The sequence below is a fragment of the Rhizophagus irregularis genome, chromosome 2, assembly GCF_026210795.1.
Source record: "Rhizophagus irregularis chromosome 2, complete sequence".
Taxonomy (NCBI): Eukaryota; Fungi; Glomeromycota; class Glomeromycetes; order Glomerales; family Glomeraceae; genus Rhizophagus; species Rhizophagus irregularis.
This window is the reverse complement of record NC_089430.1, coordinates 5,208,268-5,229,020: the sequence shown is the minus strand read 5'-3', so window position 1 is coordinate 5,229,020 and position 20,753 is coordinate 5,208,268. Positions and strand designations below refer to the sequence as shown.

At 25.2% G+C, this 20,753-nt stretch overlaps 1 protein-coding gene across 1 annotated transcript; it reads left to right on the top strand.

Moving 5' to 3' along the window:
- Positions 1-6,316: 6,316 nt before the first annotated feature.
- Positions 6,317-9,873, top strand: OCT59_012467 (uncharacterized protein; the record flags this gene model as incomplete). Its single annotated transcript, XM_066134492.1, has 4 exons — positions 6,317-6,379; positions 8,423-8,440; positions 9,101-9,302; positions 9,779-9,873. The coding sequence occupies 4 exons, from the start codon at positions 6,317-6,319 to the stop codon at positions 9,871-9,873; spliced, it is 378 nt and encodes a 125-aa protein (XP_065989753.1).
- Positions 9,874-20,753: the final 10,880 nt, after the last annotated feature.

Sequence of the window (20,753 nt, the reverse complement as noted above, 5' to 3'; positions counted from 1 at the left end):
GTTAGAGTTTAAGTCAACGCGTCTAAAGACTATAGAGTAAAAAATTCTGGAATCTAATGTTTGTAAAAATGGTTACCAATACTTTCAAAAAAGTTTCAATTAAAATATTTTTTCCTAAAAATATTGTCTTGATGAGATATATGCAGACTTTTCAATAAATGGAAATTAATAATCAATATATTAAAAATTATATTTCAATATATAAAAAATTTACTTTAAGTACTTACATACTAAATACATAAGTTACGTCTAGAAAAATATAATAGGAATGAAATGGAACATTACAGGCAGGAAACGTTCTCAATTAGGTATATTCTCATTTTTTGTAATATGTATTTCTGTAACTTCCATATCAGGTGAGAATATATTACTTGCCTATATTATAAAATTTTTTATTATCTAATTTTGTGTTATAGATTTTCACATAAAATTTTATCTTAAGAACTTCTCCATAAATAATATTTCCCTTATTGGCAAAGAAATATTGATCGACTGATTATTATTGTATTACATAGTGATTTTTTGTTATACATATATTATTGTATAATTTGCAATACTACTACTGTGTACGTTACTTCAGCAAGCCGATCCTACTATACTACTTTCCGTATTACCTACTTGGATTATGGAAATGCGAAGGGATGTGACAGTGATTAATAAGTGGGAGCGGGATGACTGATTAATATTCCCGTTGTACATGTTGTACAACAATTAACAATATACAATATTTACTATTGTTAAAAATCAATATTCTCGACGGATCAATGATGATTAAAATAGCATTTTTTTAAGGAGTTGATCACATGGCTAGTTGTAAATAAAAATAATTGCATCATTTTTATTTTAATGAAAAATAGAGTTTTTGGAAAATTGAAGCGTAGCAAAAGGATGTTTAGATAATTTATAATTAGTAAATTATGTAAAATCAAAAAATTTCCATTTTATTATTTTAATAAACGAGTAAATAAAAATATACAAAAATATACAAAAATATAAAGATTACAAATAAAATTTTAAATTACAAAGACACTTTTTTTATGATAAATACAAACAAGTTATTATGAACAAATTTAATAAAAATAATAGCACCAGGCATTTTTGCAACGAATAGTAACTTCATTATTAAGTATAATTTTTTCGGTTAAAATTGATCTTCGTAGGTTTTTCCATGTAATAACCGAAGTCGTTTGTACCGTCGTTCATAGAAGAAATTTCCATTACATTATAGAACATGAGTTTGTAGGATTGCCATCAGGCTTTTCTGTTACTTCGGAAGTGACAATAACAATTGGTTTAGAGGTAATAATTGTTGGATTCATTATTGATTGAGAAAGAATTTTGAGAATTTAATATTTGTTTGATTTTTGATTAACTTGATTAGTTTCTTTTTTTGTTCTCTGAATTTTTTTTTTTTGATGAGGTGAAGCAAAAGTGTATTTATAATAAATCGAACAAACAAATTTTAGGCGTTTAAAATAATTATTATCATCGTGGAAAATTAAAATTTTACATAATTTATATTGTTTCTTATTATGTAATTCATTTTTCATTATTATTTCCTCCTTATACATCGCATTGTTTCGTTTTTGATATTCTCCCTAATGTTTCAAAGTTTTAAACCATTAGATCTGGTATATCCTTTTTTAAGAAATCATTTAAAGATTGGTATAAACTTATTTAGCAATATTATTTCATGTCATCATGTGTTACAATCAGCCATATTCCCATATAAGTAAATTGACAAGTATATAACGTCAGCACAAATTAATATTTTTAGTTAGAACAATATTTTTAGGCTTTTTAAATTTAACTTTATTTGTATACGTTCGTGCATAATTTGAAACTAGCCTACATTCATTGTCATGATACATCTCTGTGTGATAACGATAATATTTTATTTTGAAATAAATCTTACAATGAAAACAAATGAAATTCAAAAATAATTACTATGTATTACAATAAATATATTCAATAACTGATAAATCTTTTTGTTAATTGATATTCTAACGCTACGTAAAAAGTAAAATCGCATATATTTCTGGGGAAAATAATAACTAAATAATAATATTATTATTTCGAGATAATGAGGAAAAATTAATAAAATTTACAAATTACAGAATAAAAAATAATATTAATCGTCTGAAGTAATTTATAACAAGTTTAACAAAAATTAGAAATTTATTTTTATGTAAAATTAAAAAAACTTTTATTTTATTTATTGGTAATAAAATCAAAAAAAATATTATATACAAATATTATATAAACGGTTGAACTGATATTCAGGAGTATCTAAAATTTTAAATTTTACAAAGATTTATTAAAAAGTAATCTTTGAAAAAATTTAAATTAAAAAATGTAAGTCGATTTATTCTATAAAATCGTTTAAGAAAATTTAAATCTTCATTATAGCGTTAGGTCAATGTAAATAAATTTCATTAAAGTTACTTCAGAAGAAACAATGATAACTGACTTGACTGATAGTGATGATTGTTTGATTAATTTTGATTGTTGCTTGAACAATTTTTTAAAAATGACTTGTTTTGTTTTTCGAAATTTTTTTGTTATTTGATGGGCGAAGTGAAGTTAATATTATTATCGATTATTGATTATCATAATTTTTTTCAATGATTTTTATTACCTATAGCTTATTTCGCTCTTTGTAAATATTCCCTTAGTGTTTCAAGTATAATATTAACCGTTCTTAGTACATGATATTATTGCCATTTTCAAAATGGCTGAAAATGACGTCAATCACGTAAGGTGGCGACGAAAAAAATTTCAAAAAAAACAAGAAAAAGTATGTGTAATGTACGTGATATAATGCAAAGTCATAGGACCCCTTTTTTTTGTGCTAAAAATCTTATTACGTGATCAAAGGATATCACGTGATTGTAATCAATTGTTCTTTGTATCTTTATGAGGATTTAGAAAAGTGTGTTCTATGATCCAGATTATGTCACTTACTCGGCACTATCTGAGCCTGTCAAATATCTTCAATCGTAAATTGATATAATTAATCTGATATACTAGCTGTAACCTGTTGCGTTGCGATAGGATAAATCAACAAGATGAAATTTCTGGTATATATATTAATTAACTCATTTTTTTTAAAAAAAAGAAAATTCGAAATTTATAAAATACTATTAAATTAATCATTTAGAATATTTAATATTTCTCAATTGAACATTGATGAAGATAGTAAATTGTATAATAACAGACAAAAATATAGAAATAAAAGTGAAAAATAAAATTAAGAATAGATAATTATTCATTCAAAAGGTATAGTTTGTAATGTATTAATTATCTATTTTTTATTATATTATTTTTTTAAGATTTTCTATTATTATAAACAAGAACATGCTTATATAATATAATAGGACTTTAATATATATATATATAAAGGGCACATATATCATGTTTGCATACTTATACATCAAAAAGAGTTCTTTTTTCATTAAATGAGAAATGTTTATAATCAAATTAACGCGACTTGTTTAGCACGGTTATCGAACCCGCCTAAAAAAAGGATATAGAATCTACTAATTGCATAAAAGGGAAGAAGTGCTCTTTAGAAAGAAACGAGGAAGAATGGCAACAAGAGCAGAAAAAAGTCAGGAATAGGAAGAATAATAAAGTAGTTTTTTTTTGCAAAAAATAATAAAATGGGTATTTTAAAACGTGTTGTGTATTTATTTAATAAAATTTTATTTCAGAAGAAAAAATGTGATTTATCAATTAATAATTGTTTTTTTTATTAAAATTTATTATAACATTTGATAATAAAAATTTATGCGTTTTTAATAAAAGAGACGAAAATTAATTTATAGAACAATTAGAAGTGGTATGAGCTTTTTGTATATAATTATAAGTTTATTTCTTTTGATGTTTATTTCTTTTTTTTGGTGGAAGTTGTTTAACTTTATGCATTTTTTATTGGCGTTAGATATGATGTACTGTATATAATATTACTTACGAAGAAACTATGTCTACATAAAGTAAGTTGCAAAGAATTTTTATTTATTTTATAATTTTCTTCTCAATAATATTGTTGATCCATTTTAACATTATATTTTAATTTTTATATTTAAATTAATAAATTAAACAAAAATAAATCCTACTATTCACTATTTACTATTTAAATTTAAGTGGGTGTTTAATTTTTTAAAGTTTAATAAAATTTTAGTAAAAAAAGATTCCGATTTACAAAAATTCACATATATGTCATGTGATTGCAGATCATTTTTTAATGAACGTCTCAAAAATTTTTGAAAACCTTATAATGTTTCTATTGCGGATTCAACGTAAAATGAGTAACCCAGGAACAGAATTTTTTCAAAAAAAAAAATGAAATGAAAAACATGGCTATGTCAATTAAACAAGTTTACAAGAAATTAAAAATATAAAATGGAAAACAACAATAACTTTTCTTTAATAAAAACTAAATAAATTATTATATATCAATCTATACTGAAACAAATAATTAGGTTTTAAATATATACAAATGTGTCATTTAGAAAGAGTGGCTTCAAAAATAAAAAGAATCTTTTTATTTTTTTGGTTGTAGACCAATATTTAAAATATTTAATTGTTCGATGGTGTGATGATAAAGGGTCGTTACACTTTATACTTGTTATATCCTATACAAAATGCTTCATATTTGCCGTTCATATAACGTTTTGGAATCTTGTATTAGTTTATCGTCAATAAACATTTCCGCAGCTAGTTTTTGACGTACAAAACACAGTCGAAGATTTGGCGAACGTGTTGATTTTTTCAAAATGGAAAGTATGACAGAATCAGTGATCTGGTACGAATTGCCGTTGTCACTCACTCACTGTAAGGTTTCTTGCCGAATTAAGTAATTTAGGCCAAGGCCGAAACTTTTTTGTAGCAATCAAAAATAAATTTGCCGCCGAAATTAGTCCGAAATTTGACCGAAATTATTGGTATAATTCTGGCCATTTTTAGGGTGTGATTCTGGCCAGGAAAATGATCGACATTGAAATTTCCATCTTAGGAAATCCGCGTAGCTACTGGGAACAAATTGCCTTTTTAGGAAATTAATGTAACGACACGTGACATTATGTCATAATTTCGGCCGAATTTTAATTTTAACCAAAATTAAGGCCGAGTTTCGGCGTTTGCCTGTAACAGAATCATCGTTACTCATAAATTCAATTGGTATTGTACGTGATATCTTAATATAAGCCACACGACATCATATCACGTGGTTGTTGCATTTTGACTTTCTATTTATATGATCCCGGAACTTTTAATCTGCACAATTTTTTTTAGCTTTTTTATATTTAATTATCTTCTTAAACTGAATTTATAAATAGATTGTAAAATTCTTGCTCATGGAGATTTTTGGGCTAGTAAAGCCATCAAATGCTAACAAGATAATCGAGATATGTAAAAAATGCAATCGCGTATGTTTTGCAGCGCGTTTTCAACAAAATTTCAAAAATTGGACTAGTGGTAATAATGATATTGATAAATTTATTCAAGATACTCAGCTATCAGCTCATGATAATGTTAAAGAGGTATTAGAATGGATACCTTATAATAGATTTTATGATATTAAATATACTTCAAAGGATGGGTTTGGTGAAGTGTATAGAGCAAATTGGGTTGTTGAAAATATATTTGGTAAATACATGAGGTATAGTAGTTATAGTTATTTGGATATTGTAAACCAAAATTGGAAAAGAAACAAAAGAAACAATAAAATGTTTGTGAATTTGAAAAGTTTTAATATTCCAAATGATTTTATATTTGAACTTGCAAATAAGGTAGTATACTAGTAAGCTTATTAATTGCCTAAAAAATTATAAATATTTTATTTCCTAATATATTATTACATTTGTAGATTAAAACTGAATATGAATTTTATGGAATGACTCAGGATCCAGAAACAAAAAATTATATGCTTGTTTTGAATAATAAATGTAAAAAATGCAATAAAATATGCAATGCAATTCATTTTCAACATAAATTCATAGATTGGACCAGCGGTAATAATGATATTGATAAATTTATTCAAGATACTCAGTTATCAGCTCATAATAGTGTAGAGAAAGCATTAGAATGGATATCTTATGATAGATTTTTTGATATTAAATATATTTCAAAGGATGAGATTGGTGAAGTGTATGGAGCAAAATGGATTGATGGAAATATAAGTTATTATGATAAAGGTTATAAGAGTTACTATTATGATAAAGGTTATAACAATAGTTATTACTTAGATAATCATGAAAGTAATGATTCTTACTGGAATAATGAAAACCAAAATTGGAAAAGAAACAATCATAATATGTTTGTGAATTTGAAAAGTTTAAATACTTCAAATGATCTTACATATGATCTTGCAAGTAAGGTAGTATACTACTAATAAGCTTATTACTCAACAAAATTTTAAAATTTAGTTGTCTAACATTTATAATATTTGTAGATTAAAATTGAATATGAATTTTATGGAATGACTCAGGATCCAGAAACGAAAAATTATATGATGGTTTTGAATAGTAAATGTAAAAAATGCAATAAGATATGTAATGCAATCCATTTTCAACAGAAATTTATAGATTGGACTAGTGGTAATGATGATATTGATAAATTTATTCAGGATACTCAGCTATCAGCTTGTGATGTAAATGAGGCATTAGAATGGATACCTTATGATAGACTGGATAATTTTGCAAAAAATGAATTTGGTAAAGTGTATAGAGCAAAATGGATCGATGGAAAAATAAAATATTGGAATAATATGATAAAAAATTGTATAAGATATGAAAGTGAGGATGTAATTCTGAGAAGTTTAAATAATTTAGAAAATATTAGAACAAAATTTACAAATGATGAGGTATAATAATTTAATACCAATAAAATTTTGAAGTTTTTAATTCCTATTAATATATTTGTATTTATAGATTGATATACCTTTTGGAATAACTCAAGATCCAGAAACAGATAACTATATGATAGTTTTGAAAAATGAATGTAAAAAATGCAATAAAATATGCAATGCAATTCATTTTCAACATAAATTCATAGATTGGACTAGTGGTAATAATGATATTGATAAATTTATTCAAGATACTCAGTTATTAGCTCATGAAGATATAAGAGAAGCATTGGAATGGATACCCTATGATAGTTTGTATAATATTAAATATACTGCAGAAGATGAATTTGGCAAAGTGTTTAGAGCAAATTGGATAGATGGAAATATAAGTTATTGGGATAATAAAAATCAAATTTGGAATAGAGAAGGCCACAATATATTTGTGAATTTGAATAGCTTAAATACTTTAAATAATTTTACATTAGAATTTATAAATAAGGTATGGTAAACTTATCTAGCAAAATTTTGAATATTTTAATTTCTACTAATAAGTATTATTACATTTATAGATTAAAATAGAATGTGAATTTTATGGAATAACTCAAGATCCAGAAACAAAAAGATATATTATGGTTTTCAATAATAAATGTAAAAAGTGTAATAGTATATGTAATACAATACACTTCCAACACAAATTCATAGATTGGACTAGTGGTAATAATGATATTGATAAATTTATTCAAGATACTCAGTTATCAGCTCATAAAGATGTAAGAGAAGCATTGGAATGGATACCTTATGATAGATTGTATAATATTAAATATATTGCAAAAGATGAAGCATATAGTGCAAATTGGATTGATGGAAATATAAGTTATTATGAAAGAGATGTAAGTTGGGATAATGAAAATCAAAATTGGATAAGAAAGGACAAAAATATATATGTAATTCTGAAAAACTTAGATTATTCAAAAAATATTGCATCAGAACTTATGAAAGAGGTATAATAAATTTTTTATTTGATAATATAATTACAAAATTTTTAATTTTTTATTAATAAAATATTTATTTATAGATTAATAAACTTTATGGAATAACTCAGGATCCAGAAACAAAAAATTATATGATGGCTTTGAATAATAAATGTAAAAAGTGCAATAAAATATGTAATGCAATTTTCTTTCAACAGAAATTCATAGATTGGACTAGTGGAAATGATGATATTGATAAATTTATTCAATATACCCAACTATCAACTCATAAAGATGTAAAGGAAGCATTGGAATGGATACCTTATGATAGACTTTATGATATCATATATATTGCAAAAGGTGGATTTGGCAAAGTGTATAGAGCAAATTGGATTGATGGATATATTACTAAATGGGATAGTGAAAATCAAAATTGGGAAAGGTATAATGAAAATAAGTTTATAGCTCTGAAAAGTTTGGACAATTCAAAAAATGTTACATTAGAATTTATGAATGAGGTATAATAATTTGATACTTAATTTATTATTTTTTATCATCATTCCCTAGATTGTTAGTTTTACTAAAATATTTTATTGCATTATAGATTATACTGCATAATAAAGTAGAAACAGATAATAATATAATTGTTAGATTTTATGGAATAACCCAAGATCCAAAAACGAAAAATTATATGATGGTCTTAGAATATGCAGAAGATGGCAATCTACGAAATTATTTAGATAAAGAACATAATAATCTTAATTGGAATAAAATGTTTGAATATTTACAATATATTATTGTTGGACTTAAATGTATTCATGAAAAGGAATTAATTCATCGAGATTTACATATTGGAAATATATTAAAGTTTAAATATAAATCTGCTATAACTGATATGGGATTATGTAAACCTGCAAATTATAATGAATTAGAAGATATGAAAAATAAGATATATGGTGTATTGCCTTATATAGCTCCTGAAATTTTAAGAGGACAAAATTATACCAAAGCCGCCGATATTTATAGTTTTGGTATAATAATGTATGAAGTAATTTCTGGATTGCCCCCATATTATGATTTAAGCCATGATAATAATTTAGCAATACAAATTTGCAAAGGACTTAGACCAAGGTTTAACATTAAAGTACCGCAATTAATTGTACATTTAATTAAAAGATGCTTAGATGCCAATCCATTAAATCGACCAATAGCAAAAGAAATAATTAGCATTTTATTTAGATGGCAATATGAATCTAATAATAAACAAACAATAGAATTGCAGGTACAAATTAAGGAAGCAGAAGAAATAAACAATAATTCATCAAATAGCAGTATAACATCAGCTAATTCATTTTTATCATATAATACACATTCAGAAGCTATTTATACAAGTAGATTACTTAATTATAATAATCTTCCTGAACCAAAAAATTCTGATGATTATTATGAACAAAATGATAATATAATAAGCAGAGAATTTTCAGGTATGTAAATCAACCGAACAGTAATTCATTAAACATTAATAAACAGTATTGTTACTTTTAAATATAATTAGCCAATATTACACTAATAACAATCTTCAATTTATTAAATAGAATCTTTACAACTTAACTTTTCCCAATTGAATATTAATACTTATGGTATATAGCATACTTATGTAATGTCTTAGTACCTAGTTTATAAAATACTAATAACAAAATTTCAATTTATTAAATAGAATCTTGTCAAATCAATATTTCTCAGTTGAATATTAATGAGAATGGTACATATTCCACTTATAACTTTAAAACTATTAATTTATAACGAAATACTAATAATAAGCCTTAATTTATTAAATAGAATCTTCACAAATTTCTACTATTTCTCAATTGAATGTTAATGAAGATAGTAAGTATCAATATTTGCATAATAACTTTATGTTTTTTTTATTCGTAATTTATATAATCTTTTTTTTTCTTAGGTCAAAATAGCGAATCAGGGAGTAAAAGAAAAAATTATTTTTTAAGTCAAATTAACGAATCTGAGAGTGAAAGAAAAAAAATTAGAATAGAATAAAATTATAATTATATATATCTTTATTTAGTTTTTTGCTGAATTATAAAATTATTATTTTTTTTTTTTCAAAAAAAATTTACCAAAATTTTGCATAACATCGGCTTTCAGGAGATAGATAGTCAATTAATTTTTTTTTCCTATAATTATTTGAATTATTTGAACTGCAATTTTTTTTTTACATATACTATAAAAATTATGTTAGGTAGGATTTTAAGTCATAATGACTTCATATTTAATTATATATGTTTGTATTAATTGATTAAATAAATAACTATTTAAATTTTTAAAATATAGAGTGCGATAAAAGAATAAATTTAATGCAAAAAGTATTTATTATTGTAAATTTAAAAATTAACTTGCTGATATTTTTCTTGCTGATATTTTGCAATTATAATATTTATTAACATTTTGCGCTTATTAACTTACATGTTTTATGTGATAATGGAACTAACACAATACATTGCCTGGTTCGAAAAAGTCCTTTAGAAACTTGCTACTCTTAAATAATATATAATAATGTGAAATAATGACATTACTTGACTAAAATTTGAAAATAAACCAGCTTCTAAAAAATTTGTTTACCATATTTGAAAAACTAAAAACAAGAGTTTTATCATTCCCTATGAGAAAAGTTTGTGCTAAATTTGTGCCAAATGGGTTAATCATACGATATTTGTTTAGAATTTGTTCGAATTTTATAGTCCGTTTGGCACAAATTTAGCACAAACCTTTTTTATTGGGGTTTCAATCTACAGATTTACATTATTACTATATGTAATAGCGCGATTTATTATTCTGAAAATCTGAAATTGAATAATGCAATACTGATTACTTAAATCCATCAAAAACCATCTTGCTAAAATATTGTTGATTAGATTTGAGCATTGGTAAAATAATTTTGTAATAAGGTTGTATACCTAACGTGAGTGGAATATGATTTTATAATAATAGATCTTGAAACAATGAAAAGATTTAATGTAAAACTATTGTTGTACATGACGTACTAGGGTGAGACGTCGCCTAATTAATCAAAACTATGTCAGCAACATTGATTATATTACTATAATCAGATTTTATACTATGCAAAACTATAAAATTTATTAAATAAACTTTTTTACAATAATTTATTATGAAATAAAACTCAAGACTCTAAAAGTTTCTTGCGAATATTGTGTACATTTTTCAACTTTCTTTTGGTTGAAAACTGTTCTTAAGAGCCATCTCAAAGTAATTACGTTTTTTTTTTTTACAAAGGTTTTAAAAATGATTTGATATATTTGCTTAAAAGAAAATTTGAACTAATAAAGCACCAAATCTTTAAAGTTTTATATGATAAAGAGAAATATTTGAACGTAACTTTGTTTTTAAACCATTTATAGACTTGTCATAAAAATTTGAAGGTAAACCCATGTTTTCATCATGCGGTGAAACATTTTAAATGTGTCAATTGTTAATATGATGCTATTCAGGAAAATATTGAAGATAATGATCGTGAAGAAAAGCAAACATATTATTTGATAATTTATTTGGTCAAAAATAATTTAATTTTACGTTAAAAGTGATCGTTTAAAATTTGCTTAACGGACAAATTTAAAAATTTAAAAAAAATTGATCCGTGTAACATGAAAAATCTGATTATAGTAAAATAATCAATGTTGCTGACATAGCTTTGATTAATTAGGCGACGTCTCACCCTAATGACGGACGCTTGTCTATTCATTACCTCGAAATATACGCGAAAAACTGAACAACTAATTATGAAAATCTTTCCTTTTATAGATAATAACTATTGAAATCTATCTTTTTTGGATACTAACCGAAATTATCATAATTCCGGCCCTAAATGCGGTAAAAAACTTTTTTGGTTACTTCTGACCTTTATATATATATATTTCGAGGTCCTAACCGATCTAACTGAATCATCGACCTCCATTATAAAAGTGAATTCTTGGTGATGAATATAAATGTACCTTCTATTATTGGACTTTATGTTATTATTTTTAATTTATTCAATTATTATTATATCAATGATTTATTTATAGAAATATTATTTTTTCCTTTCATTATTAAAAATATTTGCAATATAAATACGTTTATTGAGTATACAATTAAAGAATATAACATAAAAATAGTATCACTATTTCAATTATCTATATCGATATGAATCATGCAAAAATTTTTCATCATATTTTAATATTTATTAAATTAAATAAAAAATATAAAATTAAATTATTTCGCACATACTCATTTTCTTTCTTTTTAGAATCTCTTCATCGATCTTCAAATTCTTTTTTCCACTTTCATTTCTCTTTTTCGTGAGCTATTTTCTTTAGAATTTTGAACCTTAAGATGGAATTTTCATTCTCCGGGTCGATCACTGTTTGCGTTTTGTCTATATTTTCGTAAAATTAAATTTTATTTTCCGTCTCTTCTTGTAGGATTTTTATTATAAAAAGATGTTTCTTGATGGTAAACTGGGTAATTGTGTGAAGAGACTTCATTTTAACTTTTAGTTATATATTTTTTTTCTCCAAAAAAATTTCGGTCAAGTGATCAAAAAGACGAAATAATTAATAAAAAATACTGACAAAAAAGATTTGAGCGAAAAAAACTGAAAATAAAAATACTAATTAAAAAAAAAAATTAATTTTTAAGGTTAAACTGAAAAATAAAAAAAAATATTAAAAAAATCTTTTGGTATTAAAAAAAAAAACTGAAAACAAAAACTAATTAAATTCAGTATAAGACCTGGTAAAAAAAAGGTATAAAAGGTAACTTAGATATGTGGTCTGCTGCGGCTGATTAATCCAAATTATTTTTAATTATATATAGATTATATATAATTATTAGAATTATTACTATTTTTTTGCGTAAGGCGAAAAAAAATAATTTCTTGTATTAAAGTTTTATAATTTTTAATAAAAAAATAAATATAAAAGAGTACAAAATACCGATACATTAAAAAAGAGATTTTTTGGAAAATTAATAAATTAAAATTTTGAGAATAAAATAAAATATTAATTATTTATATGACTATTACCTATGATAAAAGTAAAAGAAAAAAAGTCTAAGCCTATTTCGTTAAATATAACATTTTAACCTCGTCTATTTCATTAAATATTTCTACTGCGGGCTCATGTATCCAGAAACAGTGTCTTGAACATAAATGGAAAATATAAGCGCGAACAATACGAACCAAATTTTTTCTTCTGTTTTTACAAAAAGAATTGTTTTTTCAAATAAAAAAAATGAAAATGAAAAACATTTAAGTGAACAGTAATAATGTAGCTATTAAACAATGACTTTTATCTTAATAAAAAATATATTATATAGTATCCATCAATCCTGAAACAAAGATACAATAATTACCATTTAAAAAAAACAGTGTCATTATAAAATAATAAAAAAACTTTTTTTTAAACATTTAATTTCCATACTAGCTGTAACCTGTTGCGTTGCAATAGAATTAATGATATAATAATAAATCATTTTTGAGAAATTCAGATATTATAAATTATCAATTTTATTTTTTTATTTGGCTGGATATATATTTTCTAACTAAAAAAATCATGCGAACCATATGTATTCAAATAAAAAAATGATTATATTACAGCGATGGCCTTGATCTAACCTAAATGAAAAATAAAAATTAACAAAAAAATTAGGAAAAAAATTATCATTAAAAAATAAGAATCAGAAAAAAGGTGCTTACCATAACACCGCAGCACAATCCGACCAATGATCTAGTTTCAAGTCTAAAAAAACTAAAAAAAATATATAAAAATAAAAAAAAAATTATATAGAAAAATCAGTTTTAAAAAAATAAAAAACTTGAAAAAAAAATTTCGGTTTAAAAAAAGACCAAACCGAAAAAAGGAAAGTTTGAAAAAAAAATTTCGGTTTTAGAATAAAGACCAAACCGAAATAGGAAGTTGAAAAAAATTTTTTTCAGGTTTAAAATAAAAATCAAGCTGAAAAAAAGCAAACCGAAAAAGGAAAGTTTGAAAAAAATCGAAAAAAAAATTTGAAAAAAATTTTTCAGTTTGGAAAAAGAACAAAAACCAAAAAATGGTTTCTTTTCGAAAAAAAAAATTTTGGAAAAAAATACTGAAAAGGAAAATTAAAAAATATTCTGCCAATTGCATCATTCTAAGAGAATAGGCTTAAAAATGGCCAAGAAAACAAATGATTATTAAGAAAACTTTTTACTTTTTTCGATTTTTGATCAAATTTCATTAACTGGATTTGATGAATATATCAGGTGCAGACATATCCCGTTTTTCTGTGTTACACAATTCAAATTATTTATATAGAAGTTTAATCTAGATGGGGTTAATAAAAAAAATCGAACGGTCTGTTGTAGACCAAATCAAACCATGTTCCAAACCTCACCATCGACCTAAATTAGGAGATCATCGTTGGTACAGTCTTAGGGCATTATTAGATTGGGCCGACAATTTAAGCCGATGGTAAGGATTGCCTGGATTGGACATGGTCAAATTTGGTCTACAACAGGACTAAAAAAGAAAAAACGCGGGAAAAAAAATTCGAAAAATGATGTCTATAAAAAGACCGATAAAAAATTATTAAATTAAAAAAATCGGTCGGTCTTAAAGGAAGACCAAAAAAAAGTAATTAAAGAAAAATTATTAATTACAGCTAATTTCGTACTTTCGACATAAAAATTTGCCAAGTGTCCTGTTCATTATGAAATCTTAAATGGCAGCCGATCGCATTGTCCTGAACGACCGGCATTAGATTAGCCACGAAAATTTACATGGCGCAGGTGTACAGTATCACGCGTTTCGCGTTATAGAATGATAGAGGATTGGTTACACATATTTTGCTACTCTGCCATTCACATAATGTTTCAGTTTATTTTTTTTAGAATACTGAGAACAGAGAAAATTACCATTAAACATAATTATCACATTTTTCAGAAATCTAAATAAAGCGAAATATTTAATTCTATCAGTTTTACACCTAAATATTCAATTTATACTTATGTCTGCCAACCCGAATTTGTGATTTTTTTTAAATGGAAAGTATGACAGAGCTAGTGACTTTACTGCGTTCATTCTTTTTTAACACCAGTCTAATGCAAAAGTCGTGCTATGTAGCGCATAATTATTTATGCACTGGAGTAACAAATCGCTGATTGCCAAGAATTATGTGTAACAGCTAATTTTATTTAGGTCGCCAACAACCGCAGTAAATCACGTGTTGACGATCAAATTTAGCAGTGAGCCTGGAAAACCGGATTAGTTAGTATAAGATAAGTTTGAGTTAGTTTAGAAAGAGTAAATAAAAGTTTAGGGTTAAAATTCCAGAATATTGTGTTAGGTAAAAGTTTTTGATTTGTCAGAAAATAGATTAAATAGATTAGATTTATGTAGTCACGGGATGATAAAGCATGGGAGTTTAGTTTCGACGCCAAAATTTGTTATTCGAACGGTCCGCTCAGGGAGAGTGTGTCAACGATATAACAGCCGCATAGGCCATAGAGATTAGTAAGAAAGAGTATTGGTAAAATTGATGGAAAAAATACTGAGGAATGAAATGCGTTAATCAAGTTATTTACAGTATCTGGTATGGTAAATAAGGATTCAGACTTTTGCACTAAAACAAAAAAGACACAAAAAGCGTGGTGTCGCTGAGTTTTATGTAGCATAGTGTGTTTAGGTTTAGATAGTTTGGTTTTTATATTTTGTTTGTATTTAGATAGATACTTTATTGATACGATGTATGTATTTACGTCGATATTGCAACCGTTCGCGTTGCGCGAAAATCCATTTTTCATGGGCATCTGCAAAATCCCATTTGTCACGCACTATCTGTCACATGTGACTTTTGTGTAGTTAAAAAAACAATTATATTGATTTTTCATATCAATAATTTTCACGTAGTTAAAAAATGATTATATTGACGAAAATAATTTACTAACTACTTACATAATGCTATCGCTATTCTATAATCCATACTTTTTTTAATTATAAGAAAATCAATTTCTTGGTTTAATTTCAACTAATAATTCGACACAACAAACTAAAAGACCATCACATTTAGTTTTAACAGGAGAATTCATATCTACTAAATTAATATCATATTTTCTAAACAATAAAGCCATCAAACAAACTAATTCAATCATTGCTAACTTTCTTCCTGGACATAATCTTAAACCTGTACCAAACATTATAAAAGAATCCTTCTTTGGTTCAAAATTTTCATCCATCCATCTATCAGGATTAAATTTATTAGGTTCTTCCCAATAATCATCTTTATTATGAATAGCTTTAATGTTAGCTAGAAATGTTATACCAGCTGGCCATTGATATCCTGCTATTTCTTTAGGTTCATCAATATATCTTATATTCGAGTACATGATTGGGAAAATTCGAGCTACTTCTTTTACAATTGCTTCACAGTATTTTAAATTATAAAAATCATCTTTAGTAATTGGTCGAATTGTATCACCTTGAAATATATTATCAATTTCTTCTAACATTTTCATTTTCACAATTGGATGATGTGCAATATAATAGATAATGAATGAAAGCATATTTGCAGACTATATTAGAAATAAAAGAATTGTTAATATAATTTTAAGTGCATTTATATTAAATTTCAATAATTTAAAATTATTTAAAAATTATTTAAAAATTTACTTTATAAGTGCCACCAATAATTCCATCGAGTAAATTGACGCGAATTTCACTGTCAGACATAAATCTATTAGCACCAGTTTCGATATAATTACCATCACGAAGTGTATTTTTGATAATCATCGATGTTAATATATCATGAGGTAAGGATTCATTCAATGGTGTATCTTCAATTTCTTGTCTACGTCTCTTAATAATTGCATCCAATTTTTGATTGATAAAATCTAATTTTTGAAGTATATCATTCGCTATATTTTTAAAAAATGGAACATGATGTCGTAAAAAAGAAGGAAATACGAAAAAGATGAAATAACTCATTTGAAATTTATAAATTGCTTGAAATAATTTCGCAGAATCTTTGATTCTTGTTGATTGATGATCAGATATTTTATTATTAAGAGTAATAAAATAACCTTCCATTGAATAAGATCTTTCACCAGTTAATAATTTAATAATCATATCATTTTTATAATGACTAAACCATTGAATAAAATCCAATTTATTTTTATTTTCTTTAATAATTTCTTCTTTAAGAAATAATCTATTCCAATAACTTTCTAATTCATTGAAAAGTTCGTTTGTCCAATCAATAACCTCGTTAGTGAACTTCGGTGACAAAATAGCTTGATTAAAAAAATGACGATTAAATGTCCACGAGTTAAAATTATTATTGTAAGTTATTCCTTTTCCTACAACTCCCAATTCTTTTAATCCTTCATAATCTGGACATCTCATCTCAAGTTTACTTTTTGATGATGATAAATCTTCAATATATTCTGTTCGACACAAAACTATGCATCGAACAAAATTATTAGTCTCATATATATCACCATATTTATCGTAACAAAATTTAAAAAACATTGTGGCATCTTTTTTAATCAATCTAAACCAAATAACATAAGGAAAAGTACCAATTAATGGTAATGGGAAAGGGCCAGGTAAGGGATTAACACGAGTAAAATATCTATAATAATAATATGCGACATATATTGTAAAGAGTGGTAAAATAAAATCATTAATTTCAAAATTTTCAAATGGTTTAAAAATCATCTTGACGTTTCTCTTCTTTTTTCATTTATTTTTTTTTTTATTTTTTTTTTTTTGTTGCTAAATAGCTACTTTAATTTAGGATATTTATGTTTTTTTTTTTTTGTATTTGTGAGAAAATCATTTTATATATGATCGATCACTTGATATTTAAATTACATAACGTCATTCTAAATTTGATTTTGATTCAAGATCGTCAATATTTTATACAAGATCTCCCTTACAATTTCATGTGATAAATTTTACCCCATAAACGCAGTAGCGTGACGTCAATCCGATCAACTAATTCAAACCTGTAGGGAAAAAGAACAAAAAAAAAAACAAAGAAAGAAAAATAATTTTTTTTTAATTAAGAATCTGGTTTAAAAAAACGCAAAAAAAAAAAGATTTTTAAAAACTGGAGAGAATGAAAAAATAATAAATCTGGTTTTCAAAAACCGGAAAAAGAGAAAAAAATAAAAAAAATATAAGTTAAAAAAAATACGGTTTTCAAAAGAAAGAAAAAAAAAATTAATTCTGGTTTAACCGTTATCTCGGTTTAACCGTTAAAGAAACATCCAAAAAAAAATAAAATTTTGGTTTAATAAGAAATTAAATAAATTCAGTATAACCATCAAAGAAAAAACTGGAGAGAAAAAAAAAACCAAAAAAAAATTTTTTTTTTTACTGCAGCGATCGGATTTACTACGAAATTTCAACGATCAGAATCCTGTTATAACACAAAACCCGACACTCACAGTCCTGAAAAATATAGTCACGAAATTCAAAATCCTGTTTGTAATATCCTTATGAATAAAAAATAGATTAAAAAAAATTATATCTTTATATGCAAACATTATAAAATATTTAAAAATCATATTATATAAAATTTTCAAATTATTATTCAATTTTGCGATTTATTAATTAATTTTACAATAAAGACATTAATTCTTGCGAAATATTTTAAGATTATTACATATTACAATTATAAAGTGTAACAAAATTATTCATGACTAAAAAAAAAATGAAGATAATAAGTGTAAGGATAATGAGTTCAAAGATTTTGAATATGATTTGTTAGGATTGTGAGCGTTGGGGATTTGAATGGCTTCTGCAGCGATCGGAAATGGCTGAAAAAGAAGTATGATTAGTACTATTTATTTCATGGGGAGTATGGAATAATATGATTTTTTTCCCTTAGGGAAAAAACCCCTTCCATGAAATAAATGGGTAATCTCCTGGAGCGTGTCATTCAACTATTTTGCGCAATTTTTAAAAATTAGTATGAAGGTGATCATGAGTGACACTTAGTGCGACAGGGGATTAAAGAATCAATTTTTATTTTTCGTCATCGTGATTTATTAAATACAAGTCCCGGGTTGATTGCTGTAAAGTCATATGCACGTTCCGATGGCCAATCCGCATCCATTGGCGCAGGAGCCCTCATGATCTACTGCGCAGTAATTATATTACATTATTAAGTAACATAGACAATAAAATTATCGACGCAATAATTCCTTAATCCTTGTTTAATATTTAAAATTAGTCATTATTTTTTTCAAAGTCCCTTTTTACATTTTTTTATAAGCGTGTGAGATTAATCATTAATTCCTTAGACCTTTTCAGTTTTTCACAATAATAATCGAAATCAAAAAAGATTATTTTAACTATACATGCTGCCCAAATTATTTTGGGATGCCATAATTATAATTTGGGATGTCATAATTCATTCGGTTTATATATAATTTACTATGTAAAGTGCCAAAATAATTTGGGATGCCATAATTGAATTTGGGATTTTACTTATAATTACGGCAGTCCAAAATAATTTGGGTGGCATGTATAATTTTAACTATACTGAATTTTTTTATCATGCCATCCATTATTTTAATAAAATATTTAATATTTTTTTCTAGGTCGTACAAGTGTATTGCATTTTTTACAAGTAAAAAAATCTTGTTTTTACGAACCTCTTTATTTTTAGAAAAGCAAAACGTGTCAATAAACTTTAAAAATAAAAATCATATCTTTTCCGATCTCCAGTAAAATTTAATTCGTCAAATGCAAAAAAAATCATATTTCATCCTTAAATAATGCTCTTCATGTGAAGTGTGAACCTATTCATTACAAATTTATACTTCTCAATTAAAATTGATGGTGATATTTCCGGACCAGAAAATTCTGTTGATTATGATGAGCAAAATGATAATATTATTAACAATGGTTCGTCAGGTATTGCTTAATAAAAAATATTCAAATTTATTGTAATATACATATGAAACTTTCTCTAGATGGTAGGTTTATCTTCTGTTATATTAATTTTACTTTTCTACTCATACTTAATATTTATCTTAATCTAAAAATAGCAAGCTTTATATATATATACAGTATATATATATATATATATTTGTTTACAAGATATTTACTATAATTAATAACTTTTAGTATAAGATGGAGGGATTCAAATTTATTTATTTACATTGTGATTAACAGCAGTGCGGTTTTTGACCGAGAATAACGTTAAATAAAGTTTTAAGTTGTAAATCTGTAATGTCCTTATATTATAAATTAAAAATTTATTTTATTATTTTTTATACTTTACAGATTACTGTAAATAGACGTATGGTGTTATACCGTATTCCTCCAGATGTATAAGTAGGCCAGAATTATACTGATTTAACTTGGCTAAAAGAACGCCATATCATCGTTTACTTTATCCCTACCGACCCTACGCGTTCCTTCAGTGTCAGAATTACATAATGCCGCCTGGAATTATCCAAGAAAGGAAGGATCTGCCCGTTATTTTTGTTCGTTCTACGCAAACTCTGTATTGTTGCCTTTTTATGCACCGCTCTTTTTAAGTATTTCTCGGGGGTCCTATGTAAATCTTATTTTGCTGGAAATCACTGTATATTATTATATACAACTTTTTTCAAAACAAACAATAAAAACATGAAAACACAATTTTATAAGAATATCTGTCCGAGTCTGGGCCGGTCCGGGTTTCAAAATATGCCCAAATGCAAACCTCTACTCCACACACCAGCGTTGAAGATGCTTGCGTGAAAAATAAATAAAAAAAGATTGAACTATCTGATAATGAAAGTGATATAATGAATACGGGATCTGGAATGAAGCTACTCGATCTATACGCAATTTTTTGAACTTCTTTTTCAGTTCATTTTAGAACTT